The following is a 17,077-nucleotide window of genomic DNA, read 5'->3' on the forward strand; positions in this document are numbered from 1 at the left end:
ACTCTCACAGGAGCAGCATAGGGGTGGAGTTAGCTTTCAGACTAAAATGAGATTAAAGCTGTGCACATTCAAAACAAAATATATAAATATATTGTTAGAGTGCAGGTACTCAAAATCATAAAGCCATTATAAAATCTTTATTGTGTTTCAATCTATTCTCTTGTGGTCATTGTTCATCTTAGAATGATATTTTGACCATAGAGTAACTTCCTGTACTTGATGTTTGAGTGTTAGGAGTACGAGTAGTTTCCTTGAAGTACCCAAGCTTCTTATTCTTGGAAGAAAACATAAAGATGGAGACATTTGATTTTTGCTTATCACATAGAATTCATTTGAGAAGTTTAGTTTTTGTAATTCACCTGTGGGCTAGATTGTTGTTATATGAAGATGAAGTTGGAATATGGCTCAGGAGTAATATGGTGATTTTGCTAAAGCAACTAATCTGACTTGTGACCATATTCATCTGCTTTCTGACATGTTTCTTCTCAGTAGTAACCAGATCAGCCATCCTGTTTGTTTATAAGTGTTTTTTTTTTGTTGTTGTTGTTGTTGAACTGTACGTCTCCCATAAGCTAGAAAACTGGATTATGATGGTGTAATGTCAAGAATGTCTTGTTTCCAGTCACTGTCTTTATGTAGGAAGCCAGTTTTCATACTTTTGTGTTGGTTTTGGTGGATCACTGTGTTTAGAAGAAAGGACAGTGAACAGCGGTTGAAAATTTTGGGGTTATTTATAATTAAATTGGCTTTTCTAAGCAGTGTCAGCTTTAGTTGATGGGTCAGACCAATAAAGATGGTAAAGAGGGCAAATATCTCATGTTTCCTACTATTGATTTATCTAGTGTTTTAACACTATAGGAAAAAAGATTAAATGGAGCTTATGGGGCCTGAAAAGGGTTCTTGAAGTTGAAATCATTCCTCCTCTGCTTCTTTACAGTTTGGATTAAAGTTCATATTTTTGCCTTTTGAACTGATGACCTTCTTAGTTGGTGATAAAAATAGATATTTTTGGGTGCATGATATGGAATGAAGCGTATTCTAAGGTACTGTTGTTGAATGCTTTAGTTTAAAGATAAGATGATCTGTATTCCAACAGCGTTTTTCTTTTAATTTTCCATTAAGAATCCAGTAAGATGAAGAATGTCAAAAGGAGTCTACGAATGAGAACAAGATGGCAGTTCCACTCTTGATTGAGAGGTTGAGGAAGTGGACTAATGCATGAGTGCTGTGATATTTCTGTCCAAGAGAAGCACGTTAAAACGTGGACTCCTGTGTTTTTTAAACCAGAGAAGATCTGGGTTGTGATCATCCAATCAAAATGGACTTTGCACTTGAATTGATCAGGGGACTGGGTCAGTGGTTATCCAGTGATGGATCTGTTTGAGGATTGGGTGGTAAAATTTTATTCTCAGATTATATATGTTTAAGAGGGAAATGAATTTGGTAAGAAATCTGTTACTATCCCATTGGACAAAATGTATTTTTTTTTTTTTAAAGTGACTTAATAAAAGGTTTTGGTTTCTTTCATGCTTTGTGTTTGTCCTTTCTGGCTGAATATTTTCTTGGTCATGTTGATATTTAAGTGTTATATTTTTGTTTGCTATGAAAGTGAGAAATACTTTAGCTGCCAAGCACTAAAGGCAAGGTAAAAATTTCTTATGTTCTTAATGTTTAAAATGTGGTTTTCATTTACAAATTATCTTCACTTTGCTATGACTTCTAATGAATATTTATTTTGGTTTGTTCATTCAGGTGCTTAATGTTGGGCACTTTTTCTAAACTTGGTGTGTTGTCAGGGTGCTTCTCCTAAACTTTCTGAAGTTATTTTAAGGTGGAATCAGTATCATATTGAAGGCTGGGTAAATGTGTTATAATAAAGGAGTACTTAAATGTTTTCTGTAGGTTTGTAAGATGTGCTTATTCAGTCGTGTGTGTGCACAGAAACTGTTACCAGACTTCCTGGACAACATACTTCATAAACAGTCTATTTTCCTAAAATTGTTCTGTACGTGTACCTAATCTGTTTCACCACTATTTAATGTGGGCATAGCTTCCTGATTCTGTACCATGTATTTGATGAGGAAAGCTGTGTTAATTTTCTTACTGCTGCATCTGATGGTTGCTTTTTCAAATGAATTTGAAAGTGGTTCTTATGTTAAAAAAAAAAAAAAAAAATTACCAGATCTTTTTGTGAATGAAATAATTGAACTATATTTCAAGTACATTTCACTTGAAATTCATGGTTGTCTATGTCAATTTGGTCTTCGTGTGTAAGACAGATCTCATTCTGAGAACTTAAGCAATGGAGTTTTTTGTTGTTGTTTTTGGTTTTTTTGTTTGTTTTTGTTTGTTTGTTTATTTTTTAAGGAAAAGAAAGGAGAGAAGGAAATGGGGTATTCAGTGATTTTGCTCCTTTAGGCCTCTTTAGAAATATCCAGTTTTACCATAGTGAATTGTTCATGCTTGTTTGGTCCAGCTATTTCGATGATGTTGATGTCAACGCTTGCCTATTGAAGTTTGCTTTTGCCATGCTTTATGAGGTGGTGTTGGATGTTGGGACCAACTTAGAGGTCCACATTCAGATGAGTGGATTTTCCTTACTGTTAACCGAAAGCATTTGCAATTTTGTTGTCGTACTCCTTGGTTCTAGTTTAGGTGTTAAGGGGTCTTCTGTAAATCATTGGTAAACTGACGTTCAGTGAAGTGGATGCTGACAGGAGAGTGTACCTTATTGCACCTCTTGGTATGGAGATATGATAGGTTGTTGGCACAAATGGAGAGCAAGTGTGTAGAGTTCCAAGGAAATTTATTGGTTCAGCTGTGGAAGCCAATGTTTCCAAGCTGTTGGGATGCTGTGCTGCGGATGGTCCTTGTAGACATTGGAACTTGCCCATTGCCCTCTTCTCCTCCATCAGTTACCCAGTGGCTGATTTCCGTCTCTGGTTGTGATGGCTACAAATATGGAAGAAGTCCTTGTGATTTAAGTTGTCTGTTGCTTGTGGGGAAGACAAATGGCGGTCAGGATGAAGAGGCTGGGGATGCTTGGTTCTGCTCCATCTCTTCTATGATATGTCTTCTCGGTACCCCAGATGTTGGACTGTAGATGTGGCTTGATTTCTGAATACGCATCTTGGATGTTTCGCGGCTTTGAATTCCTTTGTTTAAAATTTCCTGGCAAATATTAATGACTTAAGAATGGAAATGAGAAATAATTCATTTAATGGTGTGAGACTTATTCTACAGCAGTGCCTTCACATCGCTGATGAGGTTGCCATAGCAGTTGGATTTGTGTTGCAGGGACAGACCACTAGGGAGGCGCTGTTGAGCTGGAAGGGGTTGGTAGCACTGTGGGGCTTTTTCAGGAGCTCGTGGCGCTTCTGTCCCAAGCACTACGTGCAAGTATTGGATGACAAAAGGAAGAGCTTTTGTCTGGGGGTACTATGACTTAATTTAAAAATAAATGCCCCTCGGGTGGGGTGACCCCCAAGGTGGGCTGTTGCTGGCTGCATGGCTGTGAGCTCCACTGCCATTCTTTCAAAATGGCTTGTAGCAGCAGCACTTCCTGTCCAGGGAGGAAGTAATTTTAGCCCATGCACTGAAATATTTAGCAAATCTTTAAAACAAAAGGAACAAATTACGTTTCTTTCTGGTTTCAAAAGGGTGGCTGAGCCACAGGGGGTTAAGGTGCCCCTTCTGCTGGGGTAGTTGGAAGGAGCCAGGGCTGTGGGGGGTAGCAGGCACCCTTTAGGTGGAGGCTATCTCTTTTTTTGGTAGAAATGAAGGGGTGGGTCCATGGTACATCACCTGAGTTGTGGGGTAAATGTAGAGAGTGTCAATCAAAGGCAGAGCTCAGAGCTGGGAAGGAGCTCTAGATGGCGGCTGTGCCTTAGAGAGAGCGCGCTCAGCTCCGTGCCTTCCCTAACACTTTACGCAACTTTCCCTAACTTTCGGGCAGCCTCAGGGGGCCCCCACAGCCCCTTGCCTCTCCTAGGCACTAATAGGGGGCCGAGCGGACCTTTTTCGGGCAGAAAAGCAGCTTTTGAGGGCTCCCTTTTCGTGCCTTGCTGGAAAGAAGAAGCCGTGGAGAGAGCCCAGGTCGTTGTTTTTCCAGCTTAGAAGCCATGGCGTACCTCCATTTTTGTGCGCTCTCCTAATGAGCTTTTTCCCCCGGACATTTTTGTACTAATTATCGTTTCTTTTGCTTTACCGACAGCATATTTTTGGGATTAGAATATATATATTTTTTCTTTTTCTGAATTTCGTATTTTATCATTCGAACTCTAAATATTTTGGATCTAATGTTTTTCCACGACCCGAAACTAAGATCGACTTGGTCCTGGCGGCGGTGCATGGATCAGGTAGGTGAGCAATTAATAATAATAATTTTTAGATTTCTGCCGTTTTAAGTACTTTGATTTTCGACCGATTTGGGCTGTATTCGGATGACGCAATAAGATAGAGATTATTTGCATCCAGTGTTACTTTGGGAAAGTTTGCAGGATGCTCCTCTTCAATGTTTATTCCCTCGTATTTTTTTCTCTAAAAAATGATTATTTGTTTTAAATCTCCGTTTTGCTGTGTCGATCAGTTTTGTGTATTGTTATAACAATATCATTGCAGCGTCAGGACTTTGTTCCTGATAATGAAAGCCAGTGAAACGAGCTGGGACCTTACCTTTCTTTCAACTTTTGACAGTAAATACCTGGGCACAGGACTTCAAAGCAAGCAGACATCCCTGACCCCCTCTTATTATTTAAGAATAAAAAGATGATGAGAAATAAGGACAAAAGCCAAGGAGAGGAGGGTTCAGTCCACAGCAATGCATCGAGGTATGATCTATCAACTTTCTTTTTTTTTTGTAAAACCTGTGAATACCCTGTTTACTTTGACAGCCTTGGGTTACTGTCAGTGCTTAATACAAAACATTTTACTGATTTTTGTTTCCTTTTTAAGGAATGACCTTGAGATTGTTAGCATGCCACACCCTAATTTTTTGGTAGCAATTTCTGAAAGTTGTGTTGTGACTTAAGGGCCCATGTCATAGTCAAAAGGTACTGTACCTTTATTCAGGGGAGCCCTTTTCTCTGTATGATGTTTTTCCAGCTTTTGAATTTCAGTTTTTAGGTTTTTGTGCTGTGAAAAATGACCTTGTCGGTTTAGCCATTGCTGCATTGCACCATTTTACATACAAGGCAAATTTTTCTTTGAAGAATCTCGGAAGTCTAAACTTTAACTGAGGGCCATACAGAAGCCTGGTGTAGTAGTAAATTATAGTAAATAGACACAAGAAAAAGTTGCATGAATGAAAAAAAGCTCATTTTAAAATATAAACTGAAAAGTGCCTTTCTGTCCGATAGCCCTTACTTCATTTTTTATTTGAGCTTGTGGAACTTTGATGCTGTTTTGATATTTTAGAATATTTTCATACAATTTATACTCAACTTTTCTCCTGCGGTCGTAGCATTTTGTATTATAAAATATAAACTGGGCTGCTAACAAGAGGCTGCAAATCATTGTCTGTTTATTTAATGTATTATTGCTCGGAGTATTTTTATTTATTTTGTGAAGTAATTAGATTCTTTACAGATTTTTATAAACTGAACCTTGATGTAGGAAAAGTATGGAATACTGTGAGAATGTTGGTTCATTAAGAATGCACGAGTATAATTACCAGTTGCTCATTTTTATATTTAATGGGTTGACTTAAAAAAAATTGGAAATTAATTTACATGCATTTTGTCTTCTGGTTTGTAAATACGCCGAGTTCTTGCATTTTGTTAATTTTGATGGAATTCTGGCCTGCTTATTATTTTTCCTTTGGTGTTAAGTAATTTTTAAGTCGCACTAATAAAAAAAAATTCTGAACAGTTTGTGGTATCACATGTACTCTTATGTGATGTTTGCAGGTGTTTGACTGGTATTTTTGATGTCCATTATTTAACGTTAAACGCACACTTGAAATACTGTGGGGAATATAATTAAAATGCTGTGACATTCTAAAATATATTTATGGTATTTGAGATGTATTAAGACTGCAGTCAAATTTTAAATCCTAAAGCGGATGGGGGTAAGTTTAAAATGATTATTAATAACGTTAGCTTCAGGGATGTTGAAACACTATATATAGCACCTATACAGTGATGTTATAGTAATGCAATCTAAAAATAAGTCAGATTTTCAAACTTCAATATTCATGTTGTTAGAAATATGGCTGATACTGCTTTAGAAGTCTTATTTAAAAAAAAAGAGTATTCACTTTGTTTTTCTGGTTGTTTTAAGTGCGGATTGACAGCTAAAGCAATAATAGATGTAATTTGCTCAGGAAATCAAAATTAAGGTAGTGTGTCTGTGCTGAATACAAGGTGAAAACAGAGACATCTAGCAGTAGCTGCACAGAAAGAAGACCTTTGTGTTTTTGTCCTCGGGGTGATTATATTTGCATAGTCTCACATGTGTGATTTTGCTGATTTCTTTGAAAGGTTGTTTATCTCGATGGATTTATACGCAACACCTGTTGTGAGGTTACCCTGCCTCTTCCACTGTTCCTCCCTAAATAAACTTGCTGTGGGTAACATCCCCTCACCTGAGGTGTGGGAACAATTGAACATGGGCTGTTTGTGAGTGAGCCCTGTCGAGCTGGCTTCTGAGCTGTGAGTCAGCTGAATGTCGTAAAATGGGCTTTACTTCCTGAGGTTGACTTGAAGTTGCAGGGGAAATGATTTCTACGAAGTAAAGCCACCACTTTGCTTTACTGCAGCCCGGAGCTGCACTCATGTCTGCACTTCAAATGCTGCTGGTTCCTTTTTTTTTTCCTGAGTTGTGAGAATATGTACATTTGTGAAGTCCTGGTATGTAGTCCTGGATCGGAGGTGTGGATGGTGGCAGTGGGTGGATAAGGTGGATACAACCACTACCACTTGAGCTGGAGATGCCAAAATACAGGACTAGGAAAAGATGTTAAAGGAGAAGAAAATATAATATTTATATGCTCCTTCAGTGCGCAGCCTGGGGAGTACTTGGAATTGACACCTGCGTTGCCAGTCTTAAGGAAGTGAAAAGCTGTGTGAACAAGCCAGAATCCCTCTGAGGATTGTCCTGGAGCAGGCGGTCATTGCTGGGGACAAAATGCCGACCCCCCAGTCTGTGAGCTGAAGGAGTGCTGTGGTGGTGCCTCTGGGGGAGCAGCCACACCTGCCCTGTGTCCCCTCTCCCCAAGGTGTGCTGGGCCTGCCCTGCTGTCAACTGATCAGTTCTGGGCCACCTCGTCCACGTGGGTGAGATGGGATGCTACAGCTTCTAATAACCACCACCTGTGTGTTGGGGGCATGAATTGCATGTAGCCAAACACAGTCCTGATGCTTCCCAGTGTCCTTCGTTTTACCCTTTTAGAAGAGTGGGTGCTTGTGCTGGACACGTTCAGTGTAACCCTGATGTGAGCTGCAGCAGTGCAATGCACGTGGGGGTCCTGTGACCCCTGCAGTGGTGCAGGGATGGTACACAGCGCACAGCCACCATCTTGGTTTCCCTTGGCTCGCTCCCTGCTTTGTTGCAGTGGCTCTTACATCCCTGCATGCAGGGAATTTGTTACGAAGGCTGCAGGGCTGAACAGCCCGTTGCATTTAGGTCTCTTCTTGCCGTTTTGGAGGAAAAAAAAGGAAAGAAACAAAAAAAGAAAAAAGAGTTACAGCAGGGTGGGCCTGAGGCTGTGTCGTTTGGAGCAGTGGCTCTGACTCGGCAGTGGCTCTGTGGGCAGGGTGCTGCAGGCTGCGCTGTGGGCTCGGCCCAGAACGGCTCGCTGCTCCTCGGCAGCCATTTTATGAAGATGTAGTTCCAGACAGAGGACTTTGAGCGGGGGGGGAGGTGGGGGGACGAGGCTGCCGAGCAGAAATGGCTGTGCCTCTGTCAAGGGGAGTACAGGGCAGCTCTTCCTCTTTTGCGGCACGGAAGGAAGGCCACGATACCCCGCAAAGGGCGAGGGGAAGGCCGCACCGCCTGGCATTTTGGTGCGGGTCCGGTCGAGTCACAAAATGGCTGTTCCTTTGTGCCGCATAGCTGACAGACATACTGCATTGCACTGTGTGTACTCAAAAACAGCAGGAAGTTGCTGGTGGGGAGTTCAAAGGCCATCTTGTGCTCGCCGGGGCCGGGGATTGGCTGCGCGCTTGCCTGGTAACAGCTGGCTGGACGGCGGCGCTGCGGGGAGGCTGGGCCCTGCCTGGGGCTGCGTGCGCAGCCTGCCTGCGCGCTGGGTGCTGGGAGCGGGCTGCGTGCCGAGCGCTGGGTGCTGTGGGAGTGCTGGGTTTCCTCGGTGGGAGCCCACCACTTTCACTCCCATTCTCTCGTCCGATGGGCTTCGGGGTTTCCTTTGTGCTTGTATGAAACGAACCGCGGGCTGTTTTTGGAAGCGAGGAGGGGGTGACTTGGAAATGAGCGGGGCTATTTTTGCTGTGGCTTTTTTTGTACTTTGGAAGTAATTGCAGAATATAGTATTCCTGAAGCATCTGAATGCCTTCCGTAGCATTTCAGCTTGCAGCATCCCTAAATCACTGAAAATTTAATTTCCTTTTACTCCCAGCACATCTTGTACAACTGGTTTATGCAGGCTGAGTGGAGGCAGTGACTGTATTTACCAAACCAGAGTTCTAGCTGTCTGTCCACGCTGGCAAGTTACCGTGTAGCTGCTCAGCCGTCCTGCGTGCACAGTCTCTTTCGGTTTCACTTGCGCTGGTGCATTCTTAAATGAGATTTTTCTTCTTCATCCTTGATCTTTTAACCCTTTATGAAGCTGTCGGAGGTTTTTTTGGAAAAGGGAATATGCTTTCTCAGAACAGGAATCCAAAGGAGTAATGTGCGAGGAATTTGTACAAATAGTGATGTAAGCGTGGGGGGGGGGGCAGCCCAGCCCACAAAGGAGATTGTTCTTCTTTCATGACTTCTGTTTCACATTATCCTCTCAAAGGAAATGTCTCATCAAATTACAAACGCGCAATTCTGAGACCTAAAACTTCTCAGTTTCCTGTTTTATGACTGCTGCCAGGAATGGATACTATATATAAAGACTCACTGACTGCAGGGAGCTGCATTTAGCTAGATTTCATCTCTTTTGGATTGTGTCCTTTAGTTAAACTTTCTAAGCTAGCTAATTAAACTTTATATTTTCTTTAAATGCATGACTTCTGCTGAATAAAAATGGAAAACCAGAGCTCACCTGGGTAATTCAGTAACCCTTCACAAACACTCCTGTAGCACATGGCATGTGTTTCTGCCAGAGCTCTGCTGAGCTGGGGCACACATGCCCTGCCACAAACATCTCCTGCCTGCATTTCACAGTGCTGCTGCCACAAGAAGCTGCTGTGCTGAGATCGGAAATGAAATGCCTGTTCCGCTTCCTTGGGTTGGTGTTTCACCCGCAGCTCTGTGAGGGCAACAGTTACCCTCTGCGAACCTTCCCCCATTTCCGAGGAGAGCTGACGTGGAACGCTCCCACAGATGGGGGAGAAATAATGTCAAGGGCGCAGCTGTTTCTTTCAGAGTTGAAGTGAACTTCAAGTATACACCTGGGGCTGTGAGCAGTGCCTGAACTGATGCTTCTGATGCCATGGCTGTGCTGCTTTTGAACTCCAGTCAGCTGCAATGAGGAGTGGGTTTGGCAGCTCTGGCTGAAGTGGCTTCTCCTGATAAATAACATGGAGGTGTATATGAGCACCTGTTGTGCTGCAGACATCAGTCCTAGTAGGAATTGCACTTCTAAGTTAGTTGAGTTCTGAAGATCAGAAATGTTTCTGTGGAAGGCACTGATGGATGGAGAAAATGCATGCTCTTTTTTTCCGCCTGTTCTTCAAGGAACGTGAATATAAACAGAACAACACTGAGGGAAGGGGTAGCCTGGATTATCATAATTAGTTAAGCAGCCTTCCAGCAAAGGATGCACTGCCCTACTGACATGGTGTCTTACATAAGTTTTGCTGGTGTACTTCTATGACAAGATGTGTGCTGAAAAGCCACCAAACGAGTTGCTTCCAAGAGGTGGTGGGGTGCTGGTAAAAACTGCCTGTGTCCTGCAAAGGATCTTTGGAATGAAAGCAAAACCAATGAGAAGAAAAATTCGTGTCTAGTGGCTTGTGATGAAGCTTTTTTAAGTGTCGCACTGCTCATGCCTGTTTTCTTGGAGCTGGGAATGTCTTCTGGCTATAAGCAAAATGTTGATTAGTCTTTCCAAATGTGCAGTAGCGTTTATGACGCTGCTTGTGCAGCACTGCTACAAAACTATAATTTTTCAATACATTGTTCACTTAATGTTAACGTTTTGAGATCATCTATCTAGAAGCAGTCTATATGGGATCCTATCTGGGATCCTCTACTGGTGTGGTGCTGGTAACTGCTCACACAGCCTCACATTTTGGCTGGACTCCTGGGAAGCTTTTGCCAAGTACTGAGCCTCATAGCTTGCTGTGCTCTTCATCGGTTCACTGCTCACAATCCTCTACTCCCAGCTCCAAACGATTGTGTTGCAATGTGAAGAATTCCCTGTCTTCAGAACACTCAGATCCTTAGGAAAAAAAAAAAAAAAGATGTAACAGTTTGTTTCTTGTGAATTTTCTTGCTGGGTGCAGAAGATGTGGTGTAATTGTTCACATATTAACTTGAGGAGTCATTTATGTCTCTTTCATGGGGAGGAGCCTCTGCTCTGAAGCCAGTGGGGCTGTCGATTGGAGGGCTTTGCATGCCGTGTGCTGTCTGTACAATGGAGTCTTATTGCGAGCCTTAGATCTGTTGCTTAGAAAAAGCTTTTAACAGACACATGGAATGCAGTTCTCAGGCTAGGCCAAGTTACGTTCTTCTGAACTGCGGGTCATCTGGCAGCAGGAAGGAAGCTGTGCCTCTGACTTTTTGTTACTGATTCTAAGTCATTCTCATATTATTCTGTTTCTTTTCCGCATTACTTCTCAAAGGAAACTTGCAAATGTTAAAGGGAGAAAAAGACACAACTTCCTTGCTGCAGTAATTTAGAATTGGCTTGCATGTTGTGTGCTCTGCAGCCTCCTTGTAAAGAATACGAAGCTGCAAGGCATCTGGCAACATGCACTACTTCCATTGTGCTGCCCAAAGCAGGAGCTGGAGTGGCAGTGGGGTACGGTGAGTTCCCCCACCCCTTGTTTCAGCCATCTGGAAAAGTATAGGTACCCGTTGGCTGCATTGCACGGAGGTGCTCAGTGCAGTGTGTGGTTTGGAGTCACTCAGCAATGGATGTTGAGCATTGCAATGCTTTGCTGCCTTCCCAGGGGTAGGAAGAGCTGTCCTTTCAAATTCCTGAGGACTGCAATTGTACTTTCCTGTTGGTGCAGGGAAGGATGCTATGCTGCCTCAGTGGCGCTCCTTAATCAAGCAGACAGGTTGTGACTTCTTTTGTCACTGTTCCTTTTTTTTTCTCCCTGCTAAACATTCCAGGCATTTTCAGCCTCTGGCCCAAAGATCAGAGAGCAGGATAGCCCCCTCTCCCACTCATGAATGAACTGCTAGTTTTGCTTTATTATGCAAGCATAATGTGGTCCCTTTGTAGTGGGGGGAAATCTAGAAAATATTTGTCATTCGGGATAGCCCCATGTGCTTTGAGCTGCAGCAGAGCAGGGAAGGATATATTTAGCTCGCTCTGTGCTCGGGATTGCTTTGCCTTTGGCATTTGGGAGTCCTGTGCTGGAGCAAGTAATAGTGTCTGTGAAGATTTCCCTCTGCCTCCTCCCCTTCCTGTCCTTTGAGCCAGGCTGGCAAGTGGCACAAGCCAATTCAGATGGTTATTCAGATAGGATGCCTGCTGGGTGCATAATCCCCTGGTTTTAGTGGTAGCACTGTGGCCCTGTTGTGCCTGCTGCTGTGAAAATGCAATTAACGCCCACTTTCTGCAAGCCAGGCTTGCAGTCACGTGTGGAAGAAGAGTTACCATGGAGAATATGCAAGTGCCTATTGAGGAACAAAAGTTGCCTGTCAGTGAGTGAGATTGGGGAAATATTTTTCTACCTCCAAATCCCTCAGTTTCATCTGTGTTTTGAAGGACACGTTGGTTATCTGGCAGTGATACAAGCCATGGGCTCTCGTGCCCCATGACAGCCTATCCAGATTTGCCCAACGTATATTGTGAGTATTTTTAAGGTGCTGAAGAGCCTCTCTGCCTTCAGTGTAGTGAGTTTGGAACTAGAGACACGCAGTGCGTGAGTACTGCTAGCAGAGTAATGGCAGTATTTTTCTTCCTCTCCATTCCCTCCCCCACTTGCTTTGTTGCCTGCAGGAGATAAGTTCATTGACTAACCCAAGCTGGGAAACTTTAGTCTTTGTTGACTAAACTGTCTCAACTGTTATCACTAGAAAAAGCCATTGCCTCAGGAGATGGGTGGGTGCTTATCACTTGTTTGAAAATAAAGCATGTAGAGTTATGAATGGATTTATTTTCAGTGACATAGGTTGGGTGTTATTCAGTTAGCTCTTCTACAAGCTCTGTGTACTGTCTCTTTCTCCACAGCTGTACTTCGTATAGCGTTGGCTTGTGAACTTTTTTCTTTTCTTTATGCAAAGGATAGATCCTATTGAGAAGTTTTCAGTTCCTGTGATCCATTTATTATCCCTTTTTATCAAGTGACCTGTAGCCACAACACTCATGTTGCTTTCCATGGCTACAGGTGAGATTTACATGGTATTTTTTTTATTTTTCCCAGCTACTGTGTGTCTTGGGCCATGCATCACTATTAACTGATAATGCTTGTTCCTAATATACATAAACACAGTGTATGTTTGTATATAATAATAGAGAACATCACATTTATATTCAGGGAAATGTTAAAAAGAAAACTGTGGGATCTGGCTGGATCAGTGCATGTTACGTGTTTTGTCACGTTCCCTTTGTGTGTAGAACCACCTGTGTGTAGGTCACATTAGGAAAGCATATCTGTTTAAATAGTTGTGACTTGGTGGCTTGCACTGTCTTTGCCACTGTGTGCTTTGGAGTAAATCCAGAGTTACTTCCATGACTGGTGCTGTTGGTGATGCTGACAGCCCTCACTGAAGAACTAAAGGGAGTGAGAAACCCCTTCTAGTGGTAAAGCTGGACCTGAAAGATGCACCCCCCAGGGGCTGAGGGAGACGCACAGCTGCTCAGTCTCGTGTATCTGCTGGGTGTATGGACTGGAACATGTCCCAGCCCCTTCAGCTGTGTTCCCAACTGGGGTTGCCCAACTGGGGCTGGAATGCAGCTGACCCTTGTGGCAGGATCAGTTGGTTCTGCCAGAGGAGGAGGATGTGGATTCAGGTGTAGCCAGTCTGGCTTCTTCCTACCCCAAAATCGGAGTCATGCTGCTGGCCCCCTTCTCCAGTGTACTGCTAGGCATGATGTACTTGCACTGTTCTGGAGACCCAGTTCGTGCTGGCTTGAGCAAAAGGTGAGTGTTGGGATCATGGGCTGCCAAGTAAAGGTGGGTGGGTGGGAGTGAGTGCTCCGTGTCCCCAGTGTATTGACAATGAGCTGAGATGAAAGTGGGGACCTGGGCCTCTATCATGCACACACTATGTGAAGCTTTGCTCAGCCGTACAGGGGTGAAGCAGGTGTTTACCTGTGGGGATCAATGAGCTTCGTTTCTGATATTATCCAACTCCTGGAGCCTGTGCTGAAGACTGTTTTGAGCCTGTACTAGGATTATTTGGCTAGCACCAGGGGGTTACTTGGCCAGCATCAAGTGCCAGTTAAGCTTGCAAAGCCTAGCAGAGTGTTGCTGTTGGGATTCAGACTTGTTTAGATTCAAAACAGTGATGTGTTGAGTACTTAAAAATCCTATTTCCAGGAGGGATTTGGCTTATGGAAGGATCTTGGACCGTTCATCCTCACTTCTCCCACTGGCTGCATTCAACTTCTGTCTATTGAAAGCTGAGTTCTGAAGTGTGGGCAGAAAGGTGCTGGTAAGGGCCATTTCCAGGGCAGCTCTTGACTCCAGCAACATGTTGGATCAATGCTGAGAGTTGTCAGCTTGCCTTTTATCTCTGACAGCATCCGCTGTTTTTACTTGTTGGGAGCATTTAAAACGTTTTGTTGCTGTTAGCAAAGATGAACTCCTATAGAAAGAAGTCATGTTGCTCAGATGTGAAATACTAAGTGCTAACTCAGGAGGCTTCAGGCATGCTGTAATTGCCTTGTAAACGTAGATGCCTGGTTGTGAAAGGTCTTATCATTGCCGTTCAGCCACTTATTTCTTGGAAGGAACATGTCCTTCTTGGTAAGGGATGATTTAGTTGTTTTTTGTGTATTTTTTTCCTTCCATCCAGCAGATTCTTAATTAAAACAGAATTATAGCCTGAGTAGTTCTTAGAAAACAAAGGAACATGATCTGCTGAGCATTAGCAGATTGTAATTTCTATTAAAAATTTTCTCACTTTAATGCAGTTACCAAAGATCCAGCTGTGGTTTTGGCATTAATGGGTGGTTATCAATACTGAATTGGAAGCACGTGGGACTGGTTGGATTTTTATAGCTTACCCTCAATTATACTGTAGTAGAAAATAGGCCTTTTTGGATGTTAACTCATGTATCTTAAAGCAGGATGTATTCCCAAACCAGCCTCAGGAAAGAGCCCTTCAGTGTTGGCTTATGTACAGTGGGGGGACCTGAATCGATGTGTCACATTGCTAATCCCTGGTATTCAGTTTGCAGGTGGAAGCACTGCCCCGATTGTCTCAGTGGTATTTAGGAGAGATCACTGTATGGAATTGGCTTTTTATTATTAGCATTTTAATATAGAAACAACGACAAGCACAAATCCTTTTGTCTTAACTGGATTTCATTGTTGTTTTAATTTGCAGCAGCATAGAGAAGGACATACAAGAGTTTAAATATAATAGATATCCGAGTAACACAACTCTGGAACTTGTGTTTCATTGCTTAAATTACTACGAGGGGTCTTTCCTTAGTAGGGCAGGTGTGTGCAGCATTTGTGCCTGTCACTAGAGAAATGGCCTTTTCAGAAAACACTATTCACATCAAGGAAGAAAATGATAGTCTCCATAACGTAGGTAATGTACAAGAGTGATGGCTATTTGTGTCTAAGAAGGCTGTGTTCCTCTGTCCTTGTAATAAAGCTTAGGGCCTTGAGAAACAACGAGCTCTGGCGTGGGAGGAGGCCAGCAATTGCTGCTCTGTCTTTGCACAATACTGCAATGCTGTCTGACCCCAGCATTGTTCTAATTTTTTCTAGCTCTTGCTAATAAATCCAATTGAGGAAAAAAATATATATATTTTTTTTTTCGGTGCCCCATGGAATACTGCCAACTTAATGCAGTGCCAGCCTCATGTTGCCAGTGGTGTGGTGGCAGCAGGGGTTTGGATGCCTCCAGATGTCTTCTGAGGTCAGGGCCCCAGGGTGGCTTCACAGGATGTGTCCTGCTGTCTCAGGAACAGCTGGTGAATTGTTTTCTTGGATGCTTTTGCAATGGTTTCTAATAAAAATCCCTTGGTTTTCTTGAATAAATGCTAGATATTCCAAAAATCTCCAGCAAAGAAGTTTCAGTGCTTCTTTGAAGGACGCTGAGTTGGAAAAGTGTGGTTGAGCAGATGTCAGTGGATTTGTGGATGAATTCAGGGACGACCTTGGGGGCGCGGGGGGAATGGTGTGCCTGATGGCCCAGCAGGGCAGGGCCAGGCATGGGAGCTGGGAGTGCCGCAGCTGGTGGGCAGGAGCTGTGCTGGTGTGCAGAAGCAGGACACGGTGGCGGTTTAGCTGGATTTTCCTGTCCTTCTGGGAGGAAGCACTGCAATACCCTCGTGCCTGTCCAAACCAACTGGGACAATGAAACCAGCAATCATCAGTGATGATGCATGCACTCCCCTTTGCTGGAAAAGCCTCTGTGTCTCTTACCTTTGTTTCAGCTCACAGCTGATTTTTATTCCTGTCCTCCCACTCCCCCTTCCCCCCCACCCACAAATGCAAGTTCTTCCATTCTCGGCCTTGCAAACAAACCCAGAGCACCAACCACCCCAGCAATGAACACCTAAGATGGTGGAGGAGGGATGACTGTGAAATGGCGGCCGGGAGCTTGGCTGCGTGCCCTGTGCTGGAGGGATTTGGGATGAGGCTCCCGCTGCGCTCGGCTGCTGCCCTCTGCCCGCTCCTTGGGAGAAGGCAGCTGCAGCCCGGCTGCAGGGAGGCCTCGCAGGACTTAACAGCAGTTCTGAGCATCTGGGGCTGAGAATGGAGATCCGACTTCCCCGGTGTGACCGGTCCCATCTGCACGTGGATGTGCATGCCAGCAGCAGCTGCCTGCAGCTAGTGGATGCCTCTGAAGTGTGTGTTGATTTCTGCATCTTGTTATGTAATTACATATATGCATTTATTTGGTGTATTTTTAATCATGATCTCTGAGCAGAGTTTTCAATGTATCTTGTATAAATGGAGGAAAAATTAAAAATCTGCTTTCCCTCTGTGAAGTTTTTCTGGCTCTTTATTCATGATGCTGTATTTGCAACGTACTCTTAAATATAATGGAAGCATTTAGCAGCAGATAAGAGCTGACTTGGAACGAGAAGCTCCTTGTTCAAAGGATTTGTAGTCCTGTTACAACGCTGCTTTTTAGCTTGTGATGGTGGGATTTCTAATACTGCCTTACTGGCAAATATGTTACAATGAGTTTTCCATTTTCTTTAATTGAATTTGAAAAGAGGAACAGAATACGTGCTGTGGGAGAGATTGGACAAAAAGATATTTTGAGTACTTTAGCCTCTCACTGCTTTGTTTTATTGAGGAGCCTGTGTTTAACTGAATGTTTGGTATATTAACATGTTGATGTAAAGCATGTTAACGTTGGAGGAGATATTCTGCTCTCCTTTTACTGGATAAAGCTCCTTTCTGCTGCTGAATTTACTCTTTTTGAAAAGAACGTCATGTTTTCCAACACATGATACAGTGTGCACAGTGCTTGGTGCTTTCAGAAATTGGATTGTACCAGGATGTAGTGGAGAGAAGAGCAGGAGGACCAGTGCTGGTGGTATTGCTCACACTGCTCCTCATGCGGCACCCCTCATTGCTCTGGTTGATGAGCAGTGATT

The 17,077-nt window shown here is 43.4% G+C and overlaps 1 protein-coding gene and 1 long non-coding RNA gene across 6 annotated transcripts in view; both read left to right on the forward strand.

Moving 5' to 3' along the window:
• Positions 1–17,077, forward strand: part of CHD2 (chromodomain helicase DNA binding protein 2) — an 81,225-nt gene that overhangs the window by 25,760 nt on the left and 38,388 nt on the right. For 2 of the 5 annotated variants that reach the window (XM_031555335.1, XM_031555337.1), the window contains exons 1-2: positions 2,180–4,358; positions 4,696–4,829. In XM_031555335.1, the coding sequence (XP_031411195.1) occupies positions 4,768–4,829 (62 nt within the window). In that variant the 5' untranslated portion in view covers positions 2,180–4,358; positions 4,696–4,767. Of the gene's footprint in view, positions 1–1,122; positions 4,363–4,695; positions 4,830–17,077 lie in introns of those variants that run through there. The other 3 variants (XM_031555340.1, XM_031555336.1, XM_031555339.1) reach the window with 3 other exon arrangements.
• On the forward strand, positions 11,426–16,455 carry LOC116217100. The gene is made up of 2 exons (XR_004161073.1): positions 11,426–13,427; positions 13,827–16,455. It is a non-coding gene; the product is annotated as an uncharacterized LOC116217100 (long non-coding RNA).

This window comes from Meleagris gallopavo, chromosome 12 (assembly GCF_000146605.3).
Source record: "Meleagris gallopavo isolate NT-WF06-2002-E0010 breed Aviagen turkey brand Nicholas breeding stock chromosome 12, Turkey_5.1, whole genome shotgun sequence".
NCBI classification, from domain to species: domain Eukaryota; kingdom Metazoa; phylum Chordata; class Aves; order Galliformes; family Phasianidae; genus Meleagris; species Meleagris gallopavo.